This window comes from Kryptolebias marmoratus, linkage group LG11, assembly GCF_001649575.2.
Source record: "Kryptolebias marmoratus isolate JLee-2015 linkage group LG11, ASM164957v2, whole genome shotgun sequence".
NCBI lineage: Eukaryota > Metazoa > Chordata > Actinopteri > Cyprinodontiformes > Rivulidae > Kryptolebias > Kryptolebias marmoratus.
Genome location: NC_051440.1, coordinates 10,821,430 through 10,834,907, shown reverse-complemented (window position 1 = coordinate 10,834,907; position 13,478 = coordinate 10,821,430). Strand labels below are relative to the sequence as shown.

General features: G+C 40.1%; 1 protein-coding gene across 3 annotated transcripts in view; it reads right to left on the bottom strand.

Annotated features, from left to right (window-relative positions):
• kcnd2 (potassium voltage-gated channel, Shal-related subfamily, member 2) overlaps positions 1 to 13,478 on the bottom strand; it is a 73,552-nt gene that overhangs the window by 9,568 nt on the left and 50,506 nt on the right. For 2 of the 3 annotated variants that reach the window (XM_025003652.2, XM_017405920.3), the window contains 2 exons: positions 1,713 to 1,875; positions 1,167 to 1,265 (listed from right to left, as the gene is read on the bottom strand). In XM_025003652.2, the coding sequence (XP_024859420.1) occupies positions 1,167 to 1,265; positions 1,713 to 1,875 (262 nt within the window). The remainder of the gene's footprint in view (positions 1 to 1,166; positions 1,266 to 1,712; positions 1,876 to 13,478) is intronic. The other variant, XM_017405922.3, reaches the window with a different exon arrangement.

Here is a 13,478-nt window from a genome sequence, read left to right as displayed (position 1 = left end):
AATCATTGACAGAGGTGAATTTTGTAGTTAGTGAGATATCCTGAATATCCTGGTTGAAAAGGGTCAGATCTATTGTCTTTAAACTTCTGAATTGAATTTGACGTTTTGTTTGCATATATGTCTTTGTTAATGGCAAAGTCATGGAAATTAATTTAAAAAGATGGCAGCAAAACGCTTTGCATAGCATGTGTTGGAGATGACTCTTAGCTACTACCACGGCACATTTTAGCTCAATATCTGTAAAAGTGACTGAGTTGTAGTTATAGCTTTAAGATGGCAGCAAAACGCTTTGCTCTTGGCCCTACTCTGACTAGCTGTGACCTAGTCTATCCAGTCAGAATTAAACTTTTTTTTTCCAAAACTGAGGTCATTCAAAGAGCTGTCTGCAACAGGTGAGATGGTTACTGGTTCATAGCCTTTCCACAAAACCCCACGTTTGAGAGCAACAGCAGTGGCGCACCTGGACACAGATCGAACAGAATCCAGCAAACAAAAGACGCATTTCAAACTAAAAACACACCGCACACTTCACACACACACACACTTGATGAATCTCTGCACGGCACTCAGATGGAAAGCATGTTGTATTAGTCTGCACTACACTCTATATGCTCTGGAAGTCATACGCGCACGCACACACACACACTCCCGGACACACACACACACACACACTAAATTAGAGCGGCAAATCAAACACAGAGTTTAGAGGAGATGCAGGCGGAGCACACAGCTTTCTATGGGCAACCTAATCTCCACTAAGCCTTTGGTTCCCTCCTTCCCCTCCAAACCCTGTTGGACAGACATGCAGAGCTCGGTCATGAGTCAGTGTGACTGAAATGACTGTGTGTGCCTGCCCGGTCCTCCTGCTGTATGGACGGAAAGAGAGAGAGAGAGTGTGTGTATGTAGGTTGACAAGGCATGTCAATGCTGAAGCCAAGAGGTGTGATGTGTGTGTTTGTGTGTGTGTGAGAGAGAGAGAGAGAAGAGGACGACCACACGGAAGCACTGGAATGACAGCGGCCCCTGCGAAACTGCATGAGAAGCCCCCACTTTTTGTGTGTGTGTGGTTGCATGGCCCCCCCTACGCCCCCGTTCAGAGCAAAGCGGCATGCAGGCGAGGCCCAGGTCAGTCAGTCAGCCTCCATGCTGCTGCGTGGCGCCGTTACCTCCTCCAGCGAGTCGATCAGGAGCCCGTTTTGTTTGTAGCGCATATAGGCATTAGTGCCCCGAATCTTCGCAGCACGGATTCTAGCGAGGCGAGTTTTCTGTTTGAACAAACAGACCTCTGTTTTAGCCCCTGACGCTGCGTCTGTCACACTAATTGGCTCTGTCTCTCTCTCTCTGGCAGCCACAGTATTTAACAGAAAAGAAGTTATACTTAAATGTACTATTAGGAAAATTCTGCCTTAGTAAACACTTTAAGGAAAAAGAAGTAAACATATTTCTCTATAGAAAAGTTGCTGACACAATAATCTGAGGAGCATTTGCTCCATTATTGTCACCCCTTCTGTTATTTCTGTCTTCCACTGAAATATTCTCAAGCCAGTTTAGCCCCATCCGACGCACACACATGCACACAAGCACAATAAAAGATTAATATTCTGGAAGATAGTGTTTGCCCTGTCACTCTGCTATGTGTGGATAAGACAGGGGCAGAGGGGGGGAAAAAAGGGCAGAGAGAAGCAAAATAAAGAGGGGGGGGGAGTCAGTACCCTCTGAGCTCGTCGTTTTTCCGCCCGCTGGCTTTGGTGGTAGATCCGGCTGAAGTTTGACACGATGACAGGGACAGGCAAGGCAATGACCAGCACCCCACTCAGAGAGCATATGGACCCAAACACCTTCCCCACAATCGTCTTTGGCACCATGTCACCATACCTGAAACACAGAAAGCAGGTGACAGTGACCAGACTGAGCAGAAAGAAAAACAGAAAAAAAAAGAAAAAGAAATGAAATGCCTGACATTTCATGAAGGAATGAATATTTAATTTTAAACTACGACCATTTTATGTTTAGAAATGATAAAGTTTAATAAAGTTTTAACCATTTTGGTCAAATTGAAAATAACATGATGCATGATCGCACTTGATATAGCAAGATCTCCTCCAGTCCATTAGCCCTCAGAGTATGTGTTTGGGTCAACTTTCAGCTACTACCACATCAAATGTTTGCTCAATATCTCTAAATACGACTGAATTACAGCCATTTTGAATTGGGGTCATCTTGAATTGGGTTGAGTCCAAACATTAATCAGTTGCAGATGTGCACCCAATGATTACTTTCTGAAAAAGTCATTAACGTTAGTCCTTTGGTTCATGAGATATTTTGCTAACAGACAAACACATGAACACATGCACACACAGACACAAGCGAAAACATTGCTGCCCGCCCTTTGGCAGCAGGTGATGCAGATTTGTCACTGAAGAATGAATCCACCCTGTGGATCTGTTTTAGCATATTAATCTATTGTGTGTTTAACATTATAGTCTTGAAACAGTCCCACTGACCTTGGAACATTTCACAACTTCAAACAAAAACCTCAAACATTTGAAGTGGGTGAGGAGTAAATATAGGACTCCTCTGAAGACTGCTCTTCTTGGCCTACTTTCTTCATGCCATCACGGTGTTCCTCCTTTAAAACCTTGTTTCCTATATAATTACACACCTGCTGGCAGCGGCTAATGCTTTCACGTCGTGACCAAATGTGCTACACATCCTCCGTGACCTCTGTTAGCCAAACAGCTTGCGAAAGATACAGGGAGCAGTTTCATGTTGAGCAAACGGCAAAGAGGGGAGGGGAGCCGTGTGCCTCTGACTCCTGGGGAGATCTGTTTAAGATTGTGGACCTCAGCAAGAGCCACTGGTGTGCTTTGTTCCGTTTTTTTTTTTTTTTTTAAATCCCCTACATTAAACTAGACCTTGAATGCAGATATAGCATAAAAACATGCAGAGAGAAAAAGAGAGGGAGAAAACATCAAAAGCTCTTTGGAAATTGTGCGCAACATTGATCTGATTTTGCACCTTAGCACACGCAGGCTGTGTTTAATAAAAGCAGACATGTCAGGTGGGACCACGGCATCCCATCATGTTAATGTGCCCGTCCTCTGTCGGAAAGTCAGACGTGTTTGTGCTCAAGGTAAAAGTCGAGCTGACCCCGCCATGCCAAACATTTAGCTGCAAACACAGTGCCAAGTTGTTGTCACGTACTGTACTGTCCAAACTGCCTCGAATCATCTTTTATGTGTTGTTTCCGAGAAGCCAGACTTTTTTGGGGGGCTCTTTTAAAGTGGTTTGGAACCATGTTTCGCCATGTTTTTTCTCTTTCACTCATATTCAGCCCAGTACCTGGCCTCTTTCAGAAGTATTTGTTTTTGTTCATGCTGTTTAATTTGACCTTTGAATTATTCGGGCATCAAAACGTTCCTAAATTCAGGGAATGAATGAACCAGTTTTGTGTCCACACTAGGGTTGTGCATCTTTGTTCTATGGCTGATACTTCACATATATCGATCTGATACATGAGTGGCCAAAACCAAATACGACAAAAGACAATTCACCCTTTAATCAAAATTCAGTGCAAATGCAGCCGTTCTCCAATACAGTAGGAGTTGCTACAGATAAAATGAAACCGCTACAAAATCTTACCGCACTTCTACGGGGAAAATATTTGTAAAGAAAGTCAAGTTTAGCAGTCACAGCACCCATCTCCTGAGTGAAGCTGAATCTATGAAATAAATACAAACTGTTGCTTTCATAAAACGGCATTTTAGCAACAAGCTGAAAACCTGTCATACAGTCAATGATCAGCTGAAGGCTGATGAATCTCTCAGGTCCCCTGTCAGGTCTTCGCTCGATTGTTTTCCTATTTCTTGAAAACATGACATTGCTGTTCATCTGCTGTGGGTAGTATTTTTTAGGCCTAACAGTCCTCCAATTGTCCACTGTCCTTACACACTATACAAGATGCCGTCAGGGTCAAGTACAAAGAAAAGCTCTTCAAAGACGACCTTGCGAGAACCTGGAGAACTGATCAAAACTACTTTTAAAGATTACAGCTGTAGAGAGAAATTAGATTCTTCCAAAAAAAAAAATCACTAAACAAGACACAAACCTGCCCATTCTATACGTAAATCGCTCTGACATTTATTGCTCGTTCACAAATAGCCATTGTCATCATTTGCAGACACGTTAGGACACGGCCAAAAACTCAGATCTATATACAGCGAGCATGAATGATTCAGAGTCTATGTTTTCCTTGTCTTCTCAACCTCCCTCCGTGTGTTGCAGACAACCAGCGGTTTGCAGGAATGCAGGTGGGGTGAGATGAATGATTGGGACCCTAATGCGCAAATGACCTGAGAAGACCATTACCTCCTGGGAGTAAGATGAATGCAGGTAGGAAGGGACATCAGCAATGCTCAGTGTCTGTGACAGCAGCGCGTCTCTCAAGTGAGGCGGCGTAATGTGAATGTATCGCTACACGGGAGGTTGACTATTTCATAAATGAAGTTGTCTAATGCCCACAGCCGTCTGCTTGAGTCATTAGCTTCAGGTTTCCATCATGTTGGAGCCAACAGGCTGGGCCCTAACAGAGCCTGGGCGAAGCGATGTAAAAAGTGGACATTTTAATATCACGCTTCACGAGGCTTCATGTACAACAGTTTGCTTTCGAGTTGACTAATTTCACACAGATGTCATTAGTTTTACAGATCATTACAGGTCGTGTCGTTTTCCTTTGTAATCACAGACGACGCCTGATGGCAGGAGTCGAATTAAAGATTCTGGACGGAGCGTTCAAAGCCCACTAAAAGGATCTGTACAAAACTGAAGGGCGGCATTCGCTCTTACGAAGCATTCCTGCTCTCACATGTTTTATTCCAGCGAGTGAAAAGGAATATGATGCCGTGTCAAGTGTGGAATACAATGTTTTACGGTCCTCTTTTGAAAGGACGGCATAGTAGTAGGAGCAGGTGAAAAAAAAAAGAAAGGAGCAAGCACACTCTGGAGAGCCACACTAACAGTGATGGATTGTTCATGGGGGGGGAGAGAGGCTGAGATGCACAAAGCTGTGCTTCCTGCATGATAGCAGAGGTAGGAATTAACGGCAGCGACAGATTAAAGTAATGTTCCTGCTTTGTTCTTGTTTTCTCTGACTGCCAGGTACCCACGTTCACTACCACAAGCTGACATGGGCGAGACACAAAGATGGATGGCCAGATTTTTATCCTCGCCGCAGTGGAGGAAGAGGAATGTCGGAATGACTGAGTATCAATTCCCCGGTTCCACCCACCTGAAACCATGTTGTGCTTGCACTCATACTGGTCTAAAAAAAAACAGCGCTTTCCGTACGATTGTCATGCAGAGAGATGACAGCATTGCAGATGAAGCCCGGCACCGGGAGGGGAGTAAAACCTTGGGAGTGGGTGGTCGCAGGAGAAAATGTCAGACTAAAAGGAATATTTGAATTCCAAAAGCGAGGGACGACTGTCCCCCTGCCTGGCAGGGATAATAGACCAATCAAACATTCATGAGTCGCTGTATCAACCTGGGTGGTTGGGTTTGTGTGGTTGACCTCCATCACAGGTGCTCTGAGACAGATTTCTGTACATGACCTCATCGCCTCACAGCGGGTACCTAAAAACACAGACACGCCAAGACCCACAGGACACAAACAGACAGTCACGAGAACATGCACCCGTTTGTGTGTGTGTGTGTGTGTGTATGTGTGTGAAAAGGCCTGTAATTTGACATCTACTTAAACCAATCCCCCTTCCTAAAAAAGCAATCTTGTTCCTTGATTGTGTTCCAGAACCCTGTGTCTGAAATCTGACTGCCATCTGGTTAGTAGGAAGTGGGGAAAAAAGAAGACAAAGAAGAAGATATGGATGGTTTACAGACATATTATTTCTTTATGTCTTTTCTTTAAAAAAGCCCGGGTTCATTTTTTTTTTTTTTTTTCTAAAATCCACCAAAACAAAATGAAACCTTCTTGGCTAAAATGAGCTTAAACAGTAGAGCCTGACCTTTTTTGGCTGATTTGTGCTGCTGGTCATGTCTGCTGCACACAAATAAAGTGTCGGGTGATTGGTAAGAGAACGGTAAGTCAGACAGACTCGAGTTCCCGATAAAAAAAAAAAAACATAGAGGTTTAAAGTAAGTCCTGCAGTCCCACCGACTCACATTCCAGTTGTGATCATTGCAGCAGCTTAGCAATGCTGACAAAAGGATTGTGGCTGATCTTTCGGCTGAGAGGGTTTTGTCAGGAGCATTAAAATCCAATCATCCTCTGGCACCTCTGTCATACTTCCAGCCTCCACTTGCTGGATTTTTTACTGTGTAACCAACTCACCTTCAGCAGAGGAGACTGCAAAGTGCATTGATAAGAGGACAGGCAATGACTAACATTGACAAATATGATAGGTGTCATGAGAAACACCTCCAAAAAACCCCCCAAAAAACAAAAAAAGAATGTGTCAAAAAACTGAAAATGCAGCACCAAAAATAGGCTCAAACTGAAAGTACCATTCCTTGGAAGAATGCATATTGATCACTGCCTTGCATGCCAAATTTTTAGTTTGGCTGTATGTGATGGGGATGACTCTCAGCTACCACCACACCAAATTTTAGCTCAATATTTGTCAGATTGACTGAGTTATAGTCATTTTTGTGTTTGATAAATTGGATTAGCTGTGGAATAAGATCGACTCCAAATGTGAATCAGCTGGAGATGTAAATGTGATTACATTCTGAGAGTGTCATTACAATCTGTTGACAGGTTCAGGAGATATTTTGCTAACAGCCAGACAGGATTGACACCAACAGTTGATGCCAAAGTTTAAAATGAACTTCTTGCATTATCTGTTGCACAGAACACATGCTGTACACCAGTCTTAGCTACTACACCAAATTCTAGCTCAATATCTGTAAATCTGACTGACTTAGAGCTGATTTTTTTTTTGTTTACTAAGGTTGATTAAGTGTGGTGGCCACGTTGAATCGTGTTGATTTGAAAAGTTAAATAGTTGTAGATGTACGTCCAAAGATAAGTTTCTGATAGTTTTGTTTATATCCAGTCATTGGTTAGTGGGATATTTTGATGACAGACAAGCAGACAGGTAATTTTATGGTCAACTACTTTTAATGGCAATGGGCAATAATAAATAATAAGACTGAAAGGAAACACAAGTAATCTGTGGCAATAAATAGTTTATCTTACTGTTTATATATAATATTCACTGAACCCACTTTCAAACTAGTGAAACTGCATTTTCTGCAAAAATGAAGTGTGAATGCTGAGTGCAGAATGACTTGAAACTTGTGGAAGAAGCTGAAATTGTTTTGCTCATTTTAAATTTTGTTCCAATTGTTTTAACTCTAACTTTGCTAAAATAAGCAAAATCTAAACTAAAATCTTAAACCAGCAGAAGCAGTAGCTAAAAACTAAAACCTTAAATTAGCAAGACAGTAGCTAAAGGTGAAAATCAGTCAAACAAAAGCTAAAAGTAGCAAAACAGCAGCTAAAAACCAAAGAAAGTATGCTGAAAAAAAATTCAAAAAGCACTAAGCTTTTTAAGCTTTTTTATTAGAAAAAAATAGTAAATAAAGTTAAATATTTCAAAATTATAAAAGTTTCAAAAACTAAAAATTATAGCTGTAATGTCCCTAATGAGCTGAACATTTTGACATATGAATGGTTAAAATAGCTGAAAGTTTGCTGAGGTAGTTTGAGTCCAAAAAAGATACATAAGAAACTGTAAACAGCAAAACTATAGGGTGAATGTTGAATGAGAATTTACACAATAAGGAGGAATGGAGAATAAATTTATAATTAAAATTTCAACAAGTATGATTCATTTCATGTATTTTATTTTATGTTTTTACTAAATCTTGACATAAAAATTGTCCTTTCAAATCTTGATCGTTAGCTTGAAAGAATCATTGAGAATTGAGAATTTTTTTAGACATTCGCCTGTTAAATCCCAACTTCTGCGTTTTATGCCAATACTCAAAACAACAGCTTGAAAACATCTTTTGTGGCTTTTATGTGCATGTCAAATGAACGTCAACGTGTGCAGAGAAGTGATCAATTGCGTGGATTAAATGTGGAGACGTTTTCTAAAATGTCTTGCTCCATGTGAATTTATTTTCTTGTTGTGTTTAACACCTCCAGCCCACTGCAGAGAAAATCCTACCAGTATTTTTTTTAGTATGTGATGAAGGTCACGGAGTTCAAATGAAAGAAAAACATAAATCTATAAAATACTGTAATGAAGATCATGAAGCTGCTGGACTGTTTTATTGAATCTGTCAAGCTGAAGATATTGAATCTCTCTATCATCAGACCACATTTTGATCTACACCACTTTGATGTTTTTAATGAGAAGCAATGAGATGAAATAAGTTTGATTAATGCATTAACTATATTGATTAATCAGCTGATAAGAATGAAGATGAATGAAGCACACTGTCCTATGTAATGTGCCATCTGAGCACCTAGATAATCTAAATCTCAAATTAATTTCAATCTTATCTCCTTCAGTCACATTGATTTAACTTCACATTCCCCTCAGTTTTTCCATCTAGTTTTTTATGTATTTCTTAAAAAAAATCATATTCTGGCTGAGTTTCAGTTGAAATTCAAAACAAACCACAGCTCTGAAACTGCTCTTACTGAAGTCACAAAAGACATCAAACCACAGTTTGATCAAAACAAAGTTTCACTTCTTAACCTTCTGGATTTAAGTGCAGCTTTTGATAAGTTTGATCATGACATATTCTGATCAAGCACCTTGAAAAGCGAGTTGGGTTTTCTGACTATGTCTCAGCCTGGTTTACAGCATACATCAAAGAGAACATGCTTCTGAGAAACACATCTACTATGGAGTCACCCAAGGATGCTACCTCAGTCCATTGATTTTTTTATTATGCATACAAGCTGCCCCTTGGTAATCCTATCAGATATGCTGAGGACACACAACTGTTTATTTCAATTAAACCAAATAATTTTGCTACTTTAAACTTCATCACTGCCTGTCTACATGCAAAACAAAAAAACAACTAATAAGTAAGCAAGAATTGTTTAAAAGTAAACAAGGATAAAATAGAAATTTACTAGTTGGCCCCAAGAATGGAAGAGCAATGGTTATTAATGACCTGGATGAACTAACTGCCTGGCTTAAGCATGAGGTCATTGGGGTATTATTTTGAACTCTAATTTTAAAATTTAAGTTTGACATTATTAAAGTTTTTATTTTATTTTATTTGCTTTACCTCTGAAACATAGCAAACATAATATTATTCATGATGCAAAAGAACTGATTTGCGCTTTTGTTTTAAGTAAACTGGATTTTCTATAATACAAGTAGTTCTGGTCTCTCAAACTTGTTTAAAATTTGGTAGCAATACATACCTGGTACCTACATGGTACGCTTTATAAAAAAGCATGTGTATGTACCAGCTAAGTATCTGATACTGTATCTGGTAGGGCACTTTTTGAGTCCATACTAGGTACAAGATGGCCACCATAGGTGATTGACCATAAAAAAACTAAAATGTCTCTAACTTTTTTTTTTCCATCTTAGAGATAATTGCCCAAATTTTGGTGTGGTGCTAGTTAACACAGTTCCCCAACAAATGTTTTGAGTGCTAACAGAATGCACAAAAAACATAAAAGCTCTGCCTGACTGTTAGCAAAATATCTAATGAACCACTGGACAGATTTTATTGAAACTGTTAGGAAATAATCATTAGACATACAGCTACAACTGGTTGACTTTTATAGCCAACCCAACACAAGGATGACTGTAATTCGTTCAGTTTTACAGATATTGGGTCAAACATTGGTGTAGTTGAGACTGAGAGTCATCCACAACCCATCTAAGTTTGCCACATTGTGCATTATTTTTGCTTAAAACTTTCTCTGTAAGCAAAATGTTTCTTAAACCACTGAATGGATTTTATTGAAACATTTAGAATGTAATCAATGGAAAATTTGACGAAAACAGGTGGAACTCATAAATGTCATTTCTCAACATAAGATTAGCAAGAAAATCAGCAGGCAATATGCATTCCTTCAAGGAATGCTGGGGTTTTAATTTTATATATTTTTTTCAACTAGCTGAAACAAAACTATTTCTCATTAAGAATAAGGACTTGTGTACTGACACATATACAAAAGTGTTACTTTAAAAAATAGAAGATGGATATGATATTTTCAAAAAGTTTAGAGCTGTAATTTTTGTGTGTGTGTGTGTGTCAAGCGTCCTCAGCCTGTCATTGATAATTCCATGAATGCATAATTTTTTGTTTGACCTTCACCAGCCATCTGATTGCGCACGCCTCCCCATCACGCTTCCTGAGGTAATTCTCCGGCCCAGTTTCACAGCTCAGTGGCTTCGACAGCACAGACAAGCATCCCAAACCTGTGAGACCAGAACCTGTCAATTATTCCAAAACTCTGATACTGTCACTGACTGTGCCGAAAAGTTGGTAACGACAGAGAGGGGCATTAAAACTGTGCAGGGATAACAAGACAGTGGAAGAGCGAGGAAGTATTGCATACCCCGGAAAGTGATGCCATGTCATGCTACTGCAGAAGATTAAAGGGTGCCAGACTGGACTCATCGTTAACATTTTTTTTCCTTAGACTTAACATAGACTCCTCCAGACATTACCCTGACCAAACAAGAAAGGCTCTATTTATACAAAAGCCATGACAAGGAGCAAATGGAGCAATGCCGCACAACAATCCGACTGCCTGTAGCTTCTCCACAAAGCCGAAAGAGCACTGTATTCATCCTTGCTGACAGTTAAATAATAGATGTCGCAAAAAAAATGTAATTTTCCTTCTGAACTCCATCATGCTATGAACTATGAATCCAGAGTTTCAGGGAAATGGATTATAGTGCCGGCGTGCCACAGAGACGTACAAACATGAGTGACAAGACGATATAAATTTTCTGCAGTTGTATTTGTGAAGACTGCAAGATTTATGGAGTACTACGGGAGAGGTTGCGAGGGTGCTTTTGTCATATTAAGAGCTCTCATAAAATATTTATTTTCAGAAAAACACGAGAAAAAAAAAAAAGGCTGCACGCTAATAGCGAGTCTGACCACGGAGTAAGAAAAGACAGATGCAGGATAAATTCCTGTACTTACAGAAAACAAAGGTTAACTAAAGTAGTTTATTAAAAAAATCTCTCTGCAGTCTATCTTATTCGTATATTATTAATGTGCCAAATCTCCTTTGCATCATCGTGAGCATGTTAAAATATTAAGCACATTCTGTATTTATGTACCTCCAGTAGAAGACTGCACATAAAAATTTCTGTAAAGCTACAGCCTAGCTGCTTCACTGGGAGAAAACCTTGCACAATTTTTTAATGCGTGTCCGGGCTACAGTATGTACTGTAGCACTGCAGTATTGGGAGATAAACCACAAGGTTTCCAGAATCTGAAACACAACGAATGAACGCGATCTCAAACACAATCCCAAAACACAATATATCATCGCTGTTGCTCTGCGCCGCAGATCTGGCTTCAGGCCGGGAGCACAACATCCAAAATGCTGCCTCTCTTGGGTTTGGACACCAAAGACTGATGGGATTAAGAGTGTGTGGGCTGATAGGGACGCTGCTCTGATGCTATCCTTCAGATATACATCATTATTGAGAGGGGAATCCCACAGGCGCTGGGATTAGCCTGCTGGATTTTCACTGCAGGTGATAAGGGAGAGGAGGAAAGGCTGGCAGAACAGCATAGCATAATGGGGAGATTGGAGACCAGAGATACAAGGGAGGCAAAGGGCCAAAGTGTGCACTGTGACGCATGCAGATAGAGAAGCTGGATGCTTGAGTGTTGGAACTGGTAGAGAAAAAAAAAAAACAAAGCTGTAGAGAAGGGCAACCTTGAGGCAGGTGAGCATCACAGCCTTTGTGTTGCTCTGACTGGATGTTGCACTGCAGTAAAATCAAGTCTGAAGCTGATGTTGGAGATATTTTATTTATTGTTCCCTTCCACAGTCCAGCCAAGTTTCAAGCCTCATCTACAGTACTCTTTATTATTTTTTCTGAGCTGTTGCCTTGCAGCAAGAATTTTGCAGGTTCAGATCCAGCCGCAGTGGTTTTGTGGGGGGATTTTCTCCAGATAATCTGGTTTCCTCCCACAGAACAAAACAAACATGGGAGGTTAGCTGTTCACTTTAAGTTTTCACTAGTTGTTAGTGAGAGCGTGACTGGTTAACCGTCTCATTCGTTTCTGTGTGGCCCCGTGATGGACTGGTGACATGACCAGGGTGTCCCCCGCCTCTCGCTCAGTGGAGATATGAATATTAAAAATGTGAAAATATGACTATATGATATAAATATTGAATTACCCACACCCATATTTGGCTAAAACATTTCCGTTAACAATAGATCAAAAACACAGGGAAAAAAAAAACAATCTTAGCTTGGCTAAAGATTTTCTTAAAACACATGTAGCTCATTTTTCTAATTAAATGTAAGAACTTCTGGCCGGCTCGCCAACATTAATGTGAGTATTTTACTTCATTACGAAAACAGGACTCAAACATTAACAGCTGGAAGATTTGATTTGAACAGCTGATTTAACATGGTCCCGACAGTCTTGCAATTAGGGATGGACAGTGGTTTTCAAATCATCAAAATCTGCTTGAAAAGTGACGAATCTGAAGAATTCATGGGATCGTCTTATTTTACCCTGGCACCAAGTAGTGACATGCCAAGTTTCTTTTCTAACAGTGCTTTCCAGATAGTTTCTGTTTTAATTATTTTTGACACAACACCTACTAGCTTCGCCCCCAACCAAGGCAAAAAAGAAAAAGAAAAATTCATTTTTGCCATTGTAGGTTTTTTTTAAAGGATCAGGAAGTGGAAACTATGTCAGAGGTGAGATCATCTTTACTTTAAGAATACATGCATCCCACTCTGCAGTGATCTGTTAAACTGGACTAAGACATGAAGGAATATAATGATCTCCAGCTAGCAGCATTAGCAGCAGCACATGACTCTGTGCCCAAAGTCTTTGTTTCATTAGAGAGTTTTTCAGCTGCATAACTTAAGGTGAGTAATTTTTTTAATTCACCACAAATCCCAAATGGCTGTTTTAGCACTTTGTTTAAAGAAATTCCATGATCATAAAATTATAAAATTGAGATTAGCACTCATTAGGCTGCTTTCTCTGCTTTGTTGTTGTACTGAAACTTGTTGTGCTCTTTTAATTTGTGTTTGGAGCGGTGGCTGTTAGGTAGCCAGAGGGCAACGGGCGGACGGTACCAGAATATTTGGGGAAAAAAAATTTTAATTAATAATTACTGACAAATTCAAAGAGTGTTTTTGCCTAAAAAGCCCATTCCTTCTGGATCTCTCTCTTTCAAAGTAGCAACATGAATGCTTATATTTTCCGCACTATTAGGAAATGAGCTTACACTCTCAAACGGACATTATCTTTACAAATGAGCATGT